Source organism: Phymastichus coffea, unplaced genomic scaffold (genome assembly GCF_024137745.1).
Source record: "Phymastichus coffea isolate CEN01 unplaced genomic scaffold, Cenicafe_Pcof_1.1 PCOF00077, whole genome shotgun sequence".
Lineage (NCBI taxonomy): Eukaryota > Metazoa > Arthropoda > Insecta > Hymenoptera > Eulophidae > Phymastichus > Phymastichus coffea.
Window position 1 is genome coordinate 39,421 of NW_026706888.1, and position 17,106 is coordinate 56,526.

A 17,106-nucleotide genomic window follows, 5' to 3' on the forward strand; every position below is an offset into this window, starting at 1 on the left:
ATGATAACGGGAAATACTGTGAAAAATTGACTTAATTTGGACACTAAATAACGATTTCGCTGAAGTAAACTACGCAAAAGAGAAAGAGACAAAAGAATCAGAGAAAATAGCACGCGAGAAATGCTAACTTCGTGGCTCACTCTCCTCTCTCTCTCTCTCTCTCTCATCTTCTTCCAACGAACACGTCGGAGGGAGATAGAGATTTATATGTTTACACGCTTCCATGGCAACTTTCTATTCGAGTCTCAACTCCTTCATTTTATTTTATACCGTTTTGTACCCTTTCTTTTTGCCCCCGTTCTCTTTTCCACTTTCTCGCTCTCTGCTCTCTCATCTCCGGCGCTACGTCGCTGACAAACCGCGATCTTCGTTTGGCGGCCGGCCAATACGTTACGCGAATTCTGTTTTCAACGGGATGGTCTTGACGATTTCCTCCTTATTCGAACCTCCTTTTTACTTTTTCCATGCTTCAATCCGACCCTTATCGCGCGGCCGAACACGTTTGAATACGATCAGTCTTATTTCTTCAAAGCATCAAGCTCATTGCTCGTGAATTTTTCGACAAAGACTTTGCAATCATTCAGAAATTGTAAAGTGGCTCGTATTTTTTTTATTGCAGTTAAATATTGCTTTGCTTCTTCAAATTTTACGTTTTATTGTTCTTTATCATTGGATGTTTAGGCGCAAGAATGTTTTGTTTATCTTACTTTATAACAATAATATATTAAATAACTTCATTTTTTAATTAAAAATACGAAAAGTCATATTAAATAAATACAAGTTTATCGTTTAAAATACATAGTTATTAAAACAACTCATACTTAAACAATATATTAAGTAGTACTAGCTTACGTTATGTCAGACATGGTTCAAGAGGAAAACATTTTTATCTTGATTCTTTTTCATTTTTATAATATCAAATCAATAAACATGATAGCGAATTATGATTAAAAATAACTATTCACAAGATTCCAAAATAAAATGTTTTACGAATGGTAATATAACTTACGCAAGTAGGCTGCCAGTGTCCAGAGACTGTTTTCAAATCTCTTTTTGGTCCAAACAATTAGTATATATACACCTAAATATAAAAATTATAATTTGAATTATGACTATCGAAGGGTTAACTTTGAACTACGTACAATTTTTGTACGTATATATGCACATACTAATTGCTTGTAGCAAAATAAGAATTTGATATTAGTCTTTTTTAGATGATAAACGGGAATGTAGATTTTCAATTTAGTCGATAAAAACACTGATATTAAGAGAGTGGAAGTTAGAAAAAAATAGAATGACTTTCGCAGAAGCCCGAGATTGCTATTTTGCTATATGTATATATGAGTATTCCGTGCACCCGTAGTTTCACAGCTACTTTGTAACCAGTCGCACGCAAACCAAATATTTTCAGAGCTTTATATCCATTTGTTTACGAATCCACTCCTCTTGTCTTGATCTTGCTGAGCAATGAGAGCGCAGATCAGTTTTTGAAAGTATAGAATTTTTAAAATTACGTAAAAAAATAATATTGAAAGTATTAGGAATTACGTGTATGGGATAATTTACAAGTTATTTTGAAGTACATTATAAATAAATGATTCCATAATCTTTCAAAGTTTTTACTTCTCTTTTTAAAATATTTCCTATTTCACAGAATTCGATTTCATAATCTTTTGTAAGTTTTATTTAATTTTTGTATTTCAATGTATTTTTTGTATCTACTCAGGATAAATAAACCGACATTGAATTTTATAAGATATTATTTGTAGATAAGAGAAAAGTTACTTTGATAGAATAAAGTTGGAAAATATCTATTATTAAATTGATTTTTTAGGATTGAACGAATAAAAAAAATGTTTAACTGAGAATAAGTTTTTTAGTACCCTTAAACGTAATTTAATTTTTCTTACTATGCTGCCAATAATCTAACAAGAAAATCAAGCTAAACATAAAAGTTGATTTAGCTAGTTTATATCCATATTGAAAAGCAATCTTCAGAGCAACAACGCTATCGCATGTTGTCAACACTGGTTTGCCGGTGTGAAAAATCACAAACTGTTTAGCTTCTTGTCTACTTCTATTAAAATGTCTTCTTTAGCTTCTTTGATTATGGATGGCGATTCCAAAATATAATAATTTCACATTCACGTGAATAATGATAGATATATATATTAAAACTTTATTAACCCTAACTACACGACTGGCTATCATGACGATCAAACAACTGACTCACTCGCCGATAAACAATAAAACTATCAACTTAGCAATCCTTCGTTTTTCTTTTATGAAGTTTGAACGACTCATTATAAAATATAAATAAACAGATCAAAATAAGAACAGCAAAATTTGAAGATTGGAGCTTTTGTACGTAAATTTCAATATTTCTGACAAGCATGCTATATAAATAAATTCCAATCTTAAAATTGCGAAACTCTTGTGTTCAATCTATTTTTCACGTCCGCACCGTCTTCTTTTTCATTCAACGAAATGAATGGATGAGACTGCAGATCTTTTCTTATCGAATTACTCGTTAGAAGTTCTCAGCTCTTTTGCCTTCTCGTATTCTCTTTTTTATTCTAGTAGACGTTGATCCCTCGTGCCACTTGGATAAGTTCGTTAGCTTGTTTTGCCGACTTGCTAGAGGATTCTTTTCCCCAGCCAAGACGAAGGCGTGAGCCTAATTTCAACAACAGAAAATACTTGCAACGTCTCTTTTGGCTGAGTTATACATGAGTTCTTTGATTCGTTCCCTTTGAGCCATTTTTTTATTTTATAATTTAATCTAATGAGAACAAGCGTTGTAGCTTTTTTCGATTTTTTTCATTATTATATTTTGTGCTGATAAGCCAATTAAACAAAAAATTCGACATTTTCTTTGCATCGAATTTTTTTCTCAATTTTTTCGTATACACTTTTTATTCCTGTTTCATTTACTGAACTAGAATGAATGTACTATTAATATTTTTCGTACTTGTTCTCATTGAATTTAATCTATTTCCATCAAGTTTGCTTACTATCTCGATATTAAAAACTATTTTTCACGGCGATAGTCGGAAGATGAGAGATATCGTTGCTCTAATTCACTGCGACGAGAAATTCTTCGAGCATAAGAGATGAATTTGCATGCAGGAAGGAATCTCGCAAGGATAGATGAAACCTAGTCACTGAAGCTACGGGAGGACGTGAAAAATGGATTTCCTTGATGCATCAACAGCTTTTCTTGAAATATGTATCGAGTACAATGTTGAAATATTTTGACAAACTTGAATATTGATTACTTTACATTTTTTTTAAAGGATAAATAGCTACGTAAAACGGGTTTGAAATGATACAGTAAGATTATTAAAATTTAAGAAATTCTTATTAATTTCAGTGCTACTTTTGGTTATATCGCAAACTTATAAACTTTAAGTTTTAAAACGGTAAATCCATAAAAAATTATGCAAATTATTTAGTTTTATACTGTCGCCTATGGAGTAAGCTTTATAATTTTTGTATTTTTATAACACGGTATCGTTGTAACTGTGTTTTCCAAAATATAATAGATACATATCAGTGGACTTGTTCTTTTTTATTTTCAGAATAAGTGATCGAGTAAGTACAATCAAATGATAAGAACCCAAGAACCACTTGACTAGTGATAATTGTAAGTTTTTTTTCACCCTTTTCCGCAAAATTATTAAGTTCCTAACGACGAGTGAAAAAGTAGAATTCTATTACTCTGCACGGAAAATCAACATCATCTGTGAGCCAACGTAATTCGTTTCTCCCAAAGGATCGAGCAGTTCTCTCTCTCTCTCTCTTTCTCCCTCTCTCTCTCTCTCTCTCTCTATCTCCCCCTCTCTCTCTCTCTCTGTTTCTCTCTCTCTCTCTCTGTCTCTCTCTCCCTCTCTGTTTATCTATCTATATATCTCTCCCTTTTTGCACCTAGCAGCGTCGAAGAATTGATTTTTCTTAATTTTCTCGTACCGTGTTTGGAAAATCACCAGTTCTGTTTCCCCACTGCGCAACAGCAAGTCAACCGTTGGCTATTATATATTTATTTATTGCGATTCGTTTGACCGTTCTGTGGTTCTTTTCATTTCTTTTCTATCCTTTGAACTAGCACAATTCGTTGTTTTGCTTCTTTCATTGCGTTGTTTCTTGCAGTCGTACCAGTCGTGCGATCTTTCTCTCTCCTTTTCTTCATTTTCTGCTATTATACCTTTGGTGGTCCCTTTCTTTCGCTTGAAATTGTTTTCCGATTTCGGACTGCTACTAAAGAAACGTTAGATACGGTAGCACAACGAAGACGACTGTAGTCACAAATCTCGTACCTTCTTTCTTACTCTGATCTCGTCAGTACTTGGCTTCAATCGCCTTTACATTGTCCATCTTTCATTCTTTTATTTTTACCGTACACTTTTGTACATCTTCTTCAAGTTCTGTTTAAAGTCACTTTATACCTGAGCTCATACTTCGTTCTATTTGATACATTCTACGTAAATATATTATTAACTTGAATGTTTTCATAAAAAAAAAACAATTGTTCTTATCAGTTATTTTTTCACTTAAATGCTTCTCTTGAATGATTATGTAGATTAATATCTATTTAAATACATTAGGGTAAAGATGAACCAAAGATAAAAAAATATACGTGACAGTTTTTATTTTTTTGAATTATTCTTGATTAGTTGAAACTAAGACAGGTACCAAGCGCAGTCTTAAGTTGCGTGTACAACATGCAGTTTTGCACGCTGGGCAACACAGATTTCAAGAAGGAGGTCGAGTCGCAAACGCGCCAGAAATCGTGCACGTATGTGTGTGAGTGTACATAGTCGTGACGACAAGCGTTTACACGAGAGCTTCGTTTCCTGATACGCGAAAACGGCTTGTGAACATGTGCGACCGCAAGGAGGGGGTATACACGTGCGTGCGCCACTATATACTACTGTTGCCCGGCGCCATCTTAATTGCAGTTGAGTTTATCGTGTTGTTTGGGAAAATGCAGACTGCTACACGAGCACTTTATATATATATGTCTCGTGGTTGTGCTGCAGCACCCCCTTACACGTACGTGTGCTTATATTTACTCGGTCGTCTTAACGAACGTTTAATGATTATTTCGAACACGCATGATTTGCTCATTTGTTTTCTTTTTGCATTTGGATAAAACTAAGTGAGAAACATACATTATGTTAGTTTACATGAATGTTTTTTATATTTTATACTTCTATAAACAGATAAACTCTATCTCCATTCACTCATGTCGCATTTCTTATTTTTTTTTGTTTTATATCTTAATCAATTTTATTTTCGATTCATGTACTGATTAGGATCAAGTAATTATTAAAAAAATTTCCAAATAGTATGTCAGCTTATTATCTTACACCATAACCACATTCACACAATCTCATCAATGAGCAAAATCATGAAAAGTTCAACATTCACGAATTCATTTCCTTTCAAAGAAAGCAAAAGGGAAGTTTTTCGTATTTTTACATCAAAACTTAGCGTACAAAGTCCCATGTTCTGCTCAATAATTTATGAAAAAAAAAATCCAATCCAATGATTGATTTCGTTCAATTTATGGCTGTAATAACAAGATTTCTGTCTTTACTTTGGACGCTAATGAGATAAGAAAAAAGTTGAATGAAAATCCATCTCAGTACGTTGGAAGCTCTGCTAAAATTAGTCTCTATAAGTATATATAAGTTCATTGAAAAATAAAGAAGGTTTCAGTATACAACCTACGAGAGAAATACAGAAAAAGCGTGCGCGAGAGAGAAGACAGAAAGAACGAGGAGAGCCCGGTCGACGAGCGAGGGTGCGTTAGTAGCATGCTCGTACCGTCTGTGCGCACTCGTGCGCGTGAGGCGGCGGTGGTGGCGGCAACGGCAGCCTCCCTCTCCCGAAGAGCTCTGACGGGGCGCATGCTCCTACGGTCGAGAATCAGCCCAGTCAGGGAAAGTCCGCCGCCGTATCGAGACGCAGCCCATCTCTGCCCTCGTCGCGCTCTTTTCTCTCTGTCTCTGTTTCTCTCTCTCTCTTTCTCTTTCTCTCTCATCCAACTGTGTGTTATTGTATGTGATAAAAGTAAAGTCGACTTCCATGAGTTAGAGTCACACAAGTGCATGTGAAATGCGACCTCTTTAACACAACTCTCTGGTTATTTTTTTTTTTTTTTCATAATAAATAATTCGTGTGATCGTTTAATCAAGTGTGCTTCTGTTCTATTGAAAGATTTGGTCGATTATAAAATGAACGCGGTATTATAAAACCGTTGAAGCGCGTTGTCTCGAAAGTTTCACGAAAGTTTATAATTAGTGGGACAGCGCAGTGCGATAAATTGAGATCACGCGGTTGGGAGTTTGGAACGGGCCTGGCTGGCCTAATGAGGGCCGAGTGCATAGCAAACTTCGATACTTTCGATCGGATTACAGAAACGACGTTCAAACGGCAGTGCCAGGCGATGAGATGAGTGCCGATTTATAGCAGAACTAGATATACAAGAAGTCCAACATAAAATCAGTCGATTTGTCTCCAACAACTCCCTACCCTCAGAGGAGTTTGAAATAGCCGAAAGAAAGAGATAGTAAAGAAGGCAGTAAACAAGGAGAAGGAACTTGGCCAAGCAGAAAGTTTGTACGTCGTGGGTGGCATTGCTGCTTTGCATCTTTACGAGTATTCACTACTGTTCCATGGACCCCGAGGGTCGTCGAACTAAAGGTTGTTATCCAGCTGACTCCTCGTTGTTGTTATTGTCCAACGTCAAGCACAGCCAAAGACATGGCTCTTCCGACAGGCACGTGCGATTCGATCCATGTAATCTCATACAAGAAGACGTCTAGTCGATGATCTGCAAGTCCGAGTACTACAGCGAGCCAAGGTAGACTCAAAGTATCGCGAGTAGCCAATTAGAAACCAACACCAAGATCCTTGTGAAATATGGCTCTGAGATGGCAGGCCAAACTCTACATTGCTGCCATACTCTTCATATGCACAGAAGGTAATTGCCCAAACCACCACTAAGTGCCTCAATTGCGGCTGTGGCGGAGGCGACTAGCAAAGTATGCCGCTTTGTTACAACCAATGACTGCGGGCTCACACTCATTAAAAGTTTTTCTGATGCTCTCTGATACTCACACCGCGAGCTATTATTCTCTTTTGACATTTTTGAAAGTTCTTTTGTTGATACGCGGAAACAAGCGAATTGGGCCAGACAGTAAACACATTTTGAACACTTCAACTTGTTTTTATTCGACGAGACAAGCAACCTTTCAAGCTTATAAAGCTTTTGAAATTTGCACAGAGATTCTGATTTACTTTCAATTATGAGTGATTGGTGCTTTTTCAGAATTAGTATAGTTCTTGAGAGACATTGTTACAACTTATTGATTTCATTTGTTTTAGAGTTCTAATAAAATTGTCATATAAATTAGATTTATTCTCAATACAATAATTACAATAATTTCCATAATAGCACGTGTATCTCGAATAATTATTTTTAACAATTATACTAATAATAACGTGTAATATTATTTTGTTGCTTTCAATTACGAATCGACATTAAGCTGATTATTGTACGATCGCTATGCACACGTATTCATTCATGCGTGGCTTGAAATTCATAAAATTGATTGATGGGATTATCGTCGAATAAATGCATTACAGCTTAAAATTCCCTACTGAGTTGGTCCGATATTTTAAAAAGATGATTTTTAATAAATTGATATTACAAATGAGCTTTGAATTGCAAGTAATGCCTTCGTATTATTCAACACATTTCGAGGGTAACTCCACTGTAAAAAAAAATCTGTAAAAAAAATCTGAATTTTAAAGATGTGATTTAGTAATAATTAGAAAAAGTATATAATACTGAATATTTATATTGGAGAGAATATCTTAAAATTGTATTGACGGAAATATTTTAATGCTCGTATTGGTGAAATATAGAAGGTGGTAAATTGCATAGCAATGAGGAATTAAAATATCGTGAATATTCCATTTTCTTCCTTTCACATATCTCGAAATATTTGCTTTTCCAAAAAAAAAAAAACAATAAGCCACGTTAAGAGGGCCATAAATCCAATTTCAAAAATTATCCGTACAGCCATGTTTCCCAAGTGTGAAAATACTTCATCTTCAGCGAAAACTTTTAAAGACTTCAACGATTCGCAGTGTTTCAAGCAAACTCAATATTCAAACTAGCTGTACTTTTTCCCTCAGCTTGCGCGCGAGTACCGTCCTTTTCTCCAACGCCCCATCATTTTCTATTACGCACTTGCTCAGTTTTCAATATTTTCCAGACGCTTTTAAATCATCATTTCTGGTTAAAGCGTAAAATTAAATTATACATGATTTGCCTGAGAGAAAGCTTTGTTTATTATTTTCCTTCTTGATTTAAATCTGTTCAATTCTTCGCTAATTTATAACAGTTCAATTCAATTCCTAATAATTTTAAAGTAAACATAAATTTGAATAAATAGACATGCCCGGGCTAATATGAATATATTTATACACAGAACTTTTTCTGAAAGTATTATATATATACTATATACAGTACTTTTTGACATTTTTTTAACAAAGATCCGTTTGATCTATGAATAATGGAATAAATAATAAATAATAAGACGTTAACACATGAAACACTTCTTATAGTGTAAGCTTGAACATCAATAGTTTCAATTATTTTGTTATAATGTAATATATGAAAAATGAATTTTATAATTCTATTTTAACACATTTTATACCTCGACATATTGAGCAGGGCATCATCATTTATAATTAAGTAATTAGTATATAACCAAATTTAGCTATTACTATTCATTCAATAATCGATGCTTAGTATTTACCCTATATTATGAAAAAAATCCAGTATTGAAAGATCCTTTCGATATATTTTTATCGATTTCAGTTTCGACTTAAACTTAGAATTCGAATGCCAATTATTGACGACAAATAAGTAAATTGAACACTAATGGATGCATGTAGCGTGTATGATGTGTCTAATGATATGAGAAATGATGTTTTTTTCGAACAGCTAGTAAATTTTAACCAAAATAATTGTTTACTAAAATATCTTATAGAAACAATATTCAACCGTAAAACGAAATTAAAAAGAGAAAATCTTCGAAAAAAACATAAATACGTCTACATATATTTCTACTATTCTTATATACGGTAGCATTAAGATGAATCACCAGACGCAAATTAAAGACGTGACGGAAACTTTAGTCGGTCGCAAAAAGCTTGCGCATATGTATAAAGCGGGAAACCTCATTCCCCTTCTCAGAGCCACTGAATCGCAGATGTTCGCACTTCGCCGAATTAACTTAAGTGCGCCGGAGTCTGTTGCTGTAGGCGCTCGTGTGATTATGTTTAGCGGTGCCACGAAAGTCGTTCGCTCTCTCCCTCTCGGCTGCTCTTTCTTGCAGAGCTGTTGGAACGAGGTGCAATGAAACGAAGTGTAAAGTGACGCGAGAAACGACTATTTTTTCTCTCCTAGCTCGCCCGCGAGATTACCTTCAACTTTATAACCAAACTCAATCTCCTTCCCTCCGTTCTTATTGCCCTGTAATTTGATAAGATCGCGAGAAAAGCAAAGCAGCAATACACTTTATAGTTGCGCACTTGAAATGCATTTCGATATTTTCCAGTGGTTCAACCCCGTCTATGTGTGATTTTTCATTTGCTGAAACAGCAAATTCAATTGGAAAATACAACGTCTGATTCATAATTTCAACGTGGCGTTGTCGACTTTTCTATATTGTTTATAATTTCATTTTATAGTACCACAGAATTACATGTAAAAAGGATTTGAATTTAAAACCTTTTTTGAGAAAATCATGCATAATTTAATTGCTCGCTGTAAGCAGGAAAGAGAAAATTATTGAAAACTATGTGAGCAAAGATCGTTAGTTGTTGTGAATTGTTCATTTGTACTAAATAGAGTACATTGTTAATTTTGAGTAGTATTATTATAATTATTGAATAAACCACATTCAATTCAAAGTTTATAGTAATTATACTGTACAGAAATGTTAGCCAAACGGTACAATAAGTCCAAAATTAATTTAGCAAATGAATTCATTAAATATTAATTAAACTTGTCATCGGTTAATATTTACAACTCCGTTCTTACTATTTTTTTAAATCCATAAAATATGAATATTTTCAAAAACATCTCATTTTCAGTTTGTTCAAATTTCGTTGAAATATCCTTGTTAAAGAAATACACCAATGTAGAGGATAATTAACAAGAGTATTGAAACTTTTTTACATAATTTATCGATCTAATCGACGAATTGTACTTTATTTATTTTCAACAACCAACCGAATGTGAATTAATGACAACAAAATTTCATTTATAAAAAAAATCGAATAAACACTAGAAATTAATTTTTAGTTATTTTAAATACGCACCGCAAACATAAATTAATTTTAAAGAGAAAAAAATCCTTACAATCGTTTATTTCATCAGCAAAGCTTGAATCTTGTATGAATACGGGGTAATATACGATGGCGATTACGGCGGCTCATAACCGTACATCTGGTCATGTCGCGTAGAGCGCCGCAGTCGTTCTTTAAAAGTTAAGCGGCTTTTCGTGCGCGCGCTAGGAGATTCAAAAATTTCAGCTGAAAAGACCAAAGAGTCCTACTTGCATCCCAGCTAATGCAAAAAGTTGGCGCTCATGTCTTTCGGGATTAAATTTGGTATTCGTTCACTCGACGAAAGCTGCGCACTGTCCAACCTAGTTACAGAGAATAGTCGCATATCGAATCGGATGCCGGTATACATATGTTGCTATCTCTTCTTCGACTTTCATATTATAATAACTCTTGACGTATCTGCCGTTGATTTAAAAGTGACTTAAAAGTAAAAAAGTGATATTTACAGAGTCCTCTCAAAAGTTCAATATATTCATTTTTATTCAATTTTTATGATGAATTTTCATTGACGTTATCTCAGTAGAAAATCTTTAATTTCAGTCGTGCAAGGTGTCAAATTGAATTTTTTGATTTCTACATTACTTTTTAGGGTATCTTGTTTCAAAAAATAAACAACTACCAGTTCAAGATATAAATAAAAGAAATTAGTCATACTTTTAGTAATTTACAATGACTACTTCAATAATGTGGAAATACCGAAAAAATTAATTCCAGTGAACCTTTTTAAATTAAATAATATGAGAAAAAATTCGGAACACTTAGAAAAAGAAAAGAATATTTCATTTTAGACCCAAGAAAAATGAATTTTTTAAATAAATTTTATTATACCTACAGATCGTAGACGACCCTTTTATCAAAAAATTAATTTCCTGTTTGATTGTTTCTTTATTTTATTTTGTTGCAATTTTTTATATTTTTCATCTGCAGATTTCTCTTATTACTATTTCACATCTCTACCTAGATAGAAAACCATCAAATCGAAACAAACGAAATAGAAATCGTTGATATACAAATGTTAGCGCATAGTCAATATTCAAAGAGGAAGGAAATATGTATAATCGTTTATTTCATCAACAAAGCTTGAATCTTATATGAATACGGAGTAATATATAACGGTGATCACGGTGGCTCATAATATAATATTAGCTAAAAATTATTATTATTTGTTTATCCTTTTTTTAGTGTACGGAGCAGTTGCGAAAAGTAAAAACTAAATTTCATATTTAAAAGTCTGTTTGCGTTCAAGAGTGCTGTAATGCCACGGGAGTGTGTATTTTGTCATTTTTATTTCTCATTTTCTTGTAGACTGCTATAGTTTCTATGAATTTTATGTGTATATAGCTATTTATGTACAGATGTCATGTATCGTAAATGAATGCATTTTATTGAATGACAATGTGAAGTTAATAACTCAACCAAACTCATACATTATTGTTCGAAATTCATACAGAAATTCATGAATCTTCATATTTTTCATGTCTTACCGTGAAAAAAAAACTTATCAAGAGTATATAGTATAATTAGAGAATAAATTAATAAATGTAGCTTTGTAAAAATAAGGAAAATAAGAGGAACTGTAGAAAAAAAAATTGACAATATCTTTAGAATTTTCAAAGCTCAGCCTTTTTTTCTTTCTGCGAGCAGTCTCAGGAGAAATACAATACACCAGCTAACACCACCCGCAGGATCCGTTGTTCAGTCTATTTTCCGTCCTCGGTCGTTCGCACGCGTCCTGCTGTCTCATTGTTTTCTCTCTCGCTCCCTTTATCTCGAGTCATGTTTTTTCTAACCACGTCAGTATTTTCCTTCGCCATCACTAAAAAAACTAGTGTGTTATATTGTCTCCAGCAAGTCTTCTTGTCTGTACGTCTGTCTGTCTTTTTCACTCTCTCTCTCTCTCTCTCTCTCTCTCTCTCTCTCTCTCTCTTCTCTTTCACTGTCGCTGTATCTTTGATACACTTGCACATCTATTCACAAACACACAGACGAGCATCTAGGTAGGTCGCCTTTTTGGTTGAGAACCCGTGGCAGTCTTTTTGCTCGCGTTGGCACAGATTCGCAGGCAGGAAGAAAGCTTGCTGCAGCCACGAATTCCGTCTCGATATCCCGTTCGGTGAAGCAGAGTTCCCTCTTACGTTTCCGTGTGGCGTGCGCAATGCTTTTTTCTCTACTGCGATCTGTTGGCCGAACGCCTTATATGACAGGCGCACGCATACGAATTCGTTCGTTCGCGCAACAACAGTTTTCTACACGCATGCATGTGCTCGAGTCCCGAAGAAAATTTAGCGAAAGATTTCTCGTTCGCCCGCGACTGAATGGTCGATTATGCGAGCTTCGCGCGCGTCACGTGACTATGACATCTCTGCATTATTCTAAATATTTCTTTTTTTTGTTCCGTATACGAACGGTAGAAAGAACTTTATGCACTTGCACTTGTTGTACATCAACGACGTCTATTCCACATATTCGAGATACCAAATCAGTTGCAAGTTCCGCTTTAATCGTACACTTAATTTGAATGTGGCGCAATTATACAATGTCATACGTATAAAGCACGTGTATAAAATATAATACAGCATGATTGTTAAACTAGTCTATTTGAATGGTAGTGGTGATAAAAAACAATCGCTAAATCGACTTTAAAAATAGGAAATTTACATGTTTATTAACTTTTGTCTAGGTGACTCTACTTCTCTTGGTTAAAACAACAAAATTTTTCCGGCCATGAATATGGTAATTAGCAAAATATACACGGGCCTTAACGCGACGACGCTTAAACAAGAAGTGTTTTTCGGAATGAGCTGATTGCACGTTGTTATACATAATATTTACATAATCAGCGCACAGCGGCAGGCTTTTGAGCGTATACGCATGTACATCGGGATAAATACAATTTTTACCATTCCCGAAGCGGCCGCGCGCACAGGTAAAAAAGTTATACACCGTGAGCAAATAGAGAGAACGTACTAGAACGCGAGCGAGCGCTCGCGCGACAATTTGCATTTAGAGTATCCGAGTGTCTGGATCGATCCGCGCCTTAAAAAGTTAAACAGAAATTTAAAATGTAAAAAATGACTTTGTCTGCGTACTACGTGCCTTCACTTCGACTCTATGGCTCCAGTTGTTTTCCTCTCGTGGGCATATATATATATATATATATATATATATATATATATATATATATATATATATATATACACACACGATGTCCCACTCGCACTTTAATTCCACGGACTTTTCACTCTTACATTCAATTTCGACGGGTATCTTTTCCTTTTTTGTGCGAAATGTCGCGTAACTCACGTGCTGCGACTGCTCCACGCGATATGAGCAGCTAGCAGAGAGAAACTTGCATAAACATGAGCAGCGCGAAATCACGCGATAAACACGTAAGCGTATACTTTGGAAAGAAAATTCACTTAGAGATTATTACTTGAGCATAAGATACGCGGGCGAGCGCATATTCTGTTGAATTAATTCCGAATCCGGCCCTCGTTATTTACCCGCCGGCTTTAATTAATTTTAAAGAGGCTCACGACGAAATCGTTCAAAGCCCGCTATTAGTCTTCTTTTGACTTAGCCGCAGCCTCGAAAATACGTTAGTTTCAATTGCAGTGTTAACTATGTGCTCAAATTGAACTAAATAAGTGTCGACTAAGTGAGGCATTTTAAACGAAAACGTGATAAGATTGCAAACATGTCATGTCAAAGTGACCTATTTTCCATCGATGGTGGCTTCAAGCCCATTCCAACTATAGCTTAAGTGGCGAAAATCGATAATCATAGAGAATATATGTCAAATATTATTTTATACTAGAATATAGTTTAGAGTCGATAAGATTGGAATACTTCAATACTTTGTTGTAATATAAAACTCATCATCGTAAGTTTGGTTTTTAATATATTATTAACTTACATGAGGTAACCTAGGGTAATATACCATAACGTATTGTTTAAATTGTATAGCTTTTGAAAAGAAAATACTTGAACGTATAAAGAGAAATTGGTATTTTTATTACAATAAAAACAAATGTCAGTACAACAATATTTTTTATCTCATATTTGCTTGAACATTGTTTAAAAGTGATACAGCTTTTTATACTAGCTTCAAATAAATAAAATCATCTTTATATTATACTTACAATTTTTTTGCATGTACCATCAGTGCATGAAAATAATATACAAGAAAGGATTAAAATGAAAACGTAAAGTATATTCATAATTTATCCAATTTTATGTAGCCAAGGCGTACAAGTTTTTAAGATCATCCCAATAAAGTATGTAGCTATACGTTCTATGAAATTAACCTATCTACCGAAAACTTGAAGCTCACGAACACTAGTACTGGCAGCAAATTGGGAATCTCCTGAAACTTGACCTTTTCCCTGTGGGGTTTACGAGATCAGCGTATTGCATTGCTCTCTCAAGCTTCGCTTTCATCTTACCTTCAAACTAGATAAGTGGATTAATTTAGAATTCATTAGGCGTAAAATGATAATCACCTTCTGAAAGATAATCTCGCCATAGTCACAATTCATTGCTTATTGATAAATCATAAAATAATGCATTTAAGTTTATAATTTAAAGTGTAAAACACCGTAAAAATGTCGCTTTTTAATATACTAGCATTGAAAATCTTTTTTTCAATTCTATATGTTCCGGTTAAGTTTGTTCTTTGTGTGTAGGTTATAAACAAATAAACATTGCACATGGACTCAAATTTTCGTTTTTTGTGTATTTATTAAAATTTATTTACGTATTCAAGTAGTTGGAATTCGGGCTATGAGTATCTTATATAAAAATCATACATAAAAAGCTTCAAAGGTATATATAAACGCAACCAATGCATTATTATTTTATCATATATAACATTCCATTTTATCTAAATGAGTATTTTATCTCCAACTATTATAGAAGTTTTCCGTTGATTAATATAATTATTTTATCTAGCGCATTTTTTCACCTTAATCTGCAGTAGTAACTTTTCTTGCGATGTTTTTAAATCCGTGATCGCACTTTTTTCCGCGTATATGCGCCGCGCAGCCAGAAGTAACAGCTTTTCATCTCAGTGCATCTCTATGGATTATTTTTTTATAAACTAGAAACGTGAACTTTGGTGATAGAAATATATCTTTGTTTTCGTTTTTCTTTGCGGCGCTACCATAAAACTCTAGAAAATTACAAAAAATATATAAAAATGCGTTCATGTTGAAAAACGTCATTTATTACACACTCCCAAATATAATGCATATGTCTATTAACATTGGTAATGGTCCTATCAAGTAGTTTATAGTCTATCGCTTTAGAGTTAATATCTTCAATCGCACTAATTACTTCATGCAAATTGACGATTCGTGTGACTTTACCACATCACATTTACACTACTGTAATAATATAAGAGAACTAACAAACAAGAATTAATTATTTTGAACCATATATGTCTAGGAACGTCATTATTAGCAAATATAACGTTGACTATTTGACTATTTTATTTCCAAAATGGCTCAGTAAATTTACAGAATAATCCATAAAATAAAAATCAGACATCGAATCCATCGTAACATCAACTACAATTACGAGTGTGACAAAAGAAACTAAGTGATTGATGACTTTTATTTCTCGAAAATTCACTAAGTCAATTTAATTCACTTTAATTAAGCACAATATAAAAAATAGAAGCTGTTCAAAATGATAAACTGTGTTATTAACTGATATCTACTTGAAATAAACTATTCCGAAACAATGTACGTTACAATATTGCTTAAAATAGGTGCGCATTTTCTTCACGCATAACATATATTCAGTGTCATAATTTAGTAAGGTCTGGTAGAGAATCTGGACCAATAATATAAGCGGCTATTTAACATAAAAACTACACTTTAATCAGCTGTACATGTCTTCATAAATGTTACTCTCTGTGAGTTTCTCTCCTTTCGAATTCATGCTTGCGATACTGCAATGCCTTCGATGGCTAATCACGGTGCACCTTCTCGTTCGTTATACCCGCATTTACTATATTTGTTCCTTGAACATCTACCCACCTTAAGACGTTAGACTTATCGGATCTTTCTTAATTAGTATTGAATCGCGACGAAACAATAAATCTCAATGTATCTGAAATAAAATTACGTTCGTTGAATTACAAAAAATTTAACAAAAATGTAAATTAACTTTTTGAAACTATTTAAATTATAAAATTTGGCCTTTTTAATTATTCTACCATTTCAAATTTCCAGTTTAACTTAAATAGAAGAATCTCCAGATTTTACACATTCTACATTACCAACATTACATTCTACATACATCTTCGATGTAGTTTATTTTCGATGACAATTCCATTCAAACACTTTTTTGTAAAGCACATGCATTATCTTCGCTAACGTTTGCCATTTTAAGTGGGTAACGATGTTAGATCAGCATCGCGCGTTAATCTTCTTTTGTTTGTACAACCACAGTGCATAGAACTTTATCTCGACCTTTAATCGACTTGATGATATCTGAGAACTATATCTGAGATTTTTATTTCTCCTAATCCTTTATCTTGTCTTTCTTAATTTATGAATTGACTTAAATATACTTTAAGAAATTTTTTTTCAAATATTCCCTTATTTGTTGTTCGTGTTTAAATCTAAACTTTATATCAATTTGATTAATAAAATCAAAACATTGACTTAT

General features: G+C 33.8%; 1 protein-coding gene across 1 annotated transcript in view; it reads left to right on the top strand.

Moving 5' to 3' along the window:
- Positions 1-5,958: 5,958 nt before the first annotated feature.
- Positions 5,959-17,106, top strand: part of LOC131668353 (hemicentin-2-like) — a 45,053-nt gene continuing 33,905 nt past the window's right edge. The window contains exon 1 of the mRNA XM_058942445.1: positions 5,959-6,988. Within this exon, the coding sequence (XP_058798428.1) occupies positions 6,928-6,988 (61 nt within the window). The 5' untranslated portion in view covers positions 5,959-6,927. The remainder of the gene's footprint in view (positions 6,989-17,106) is intronic.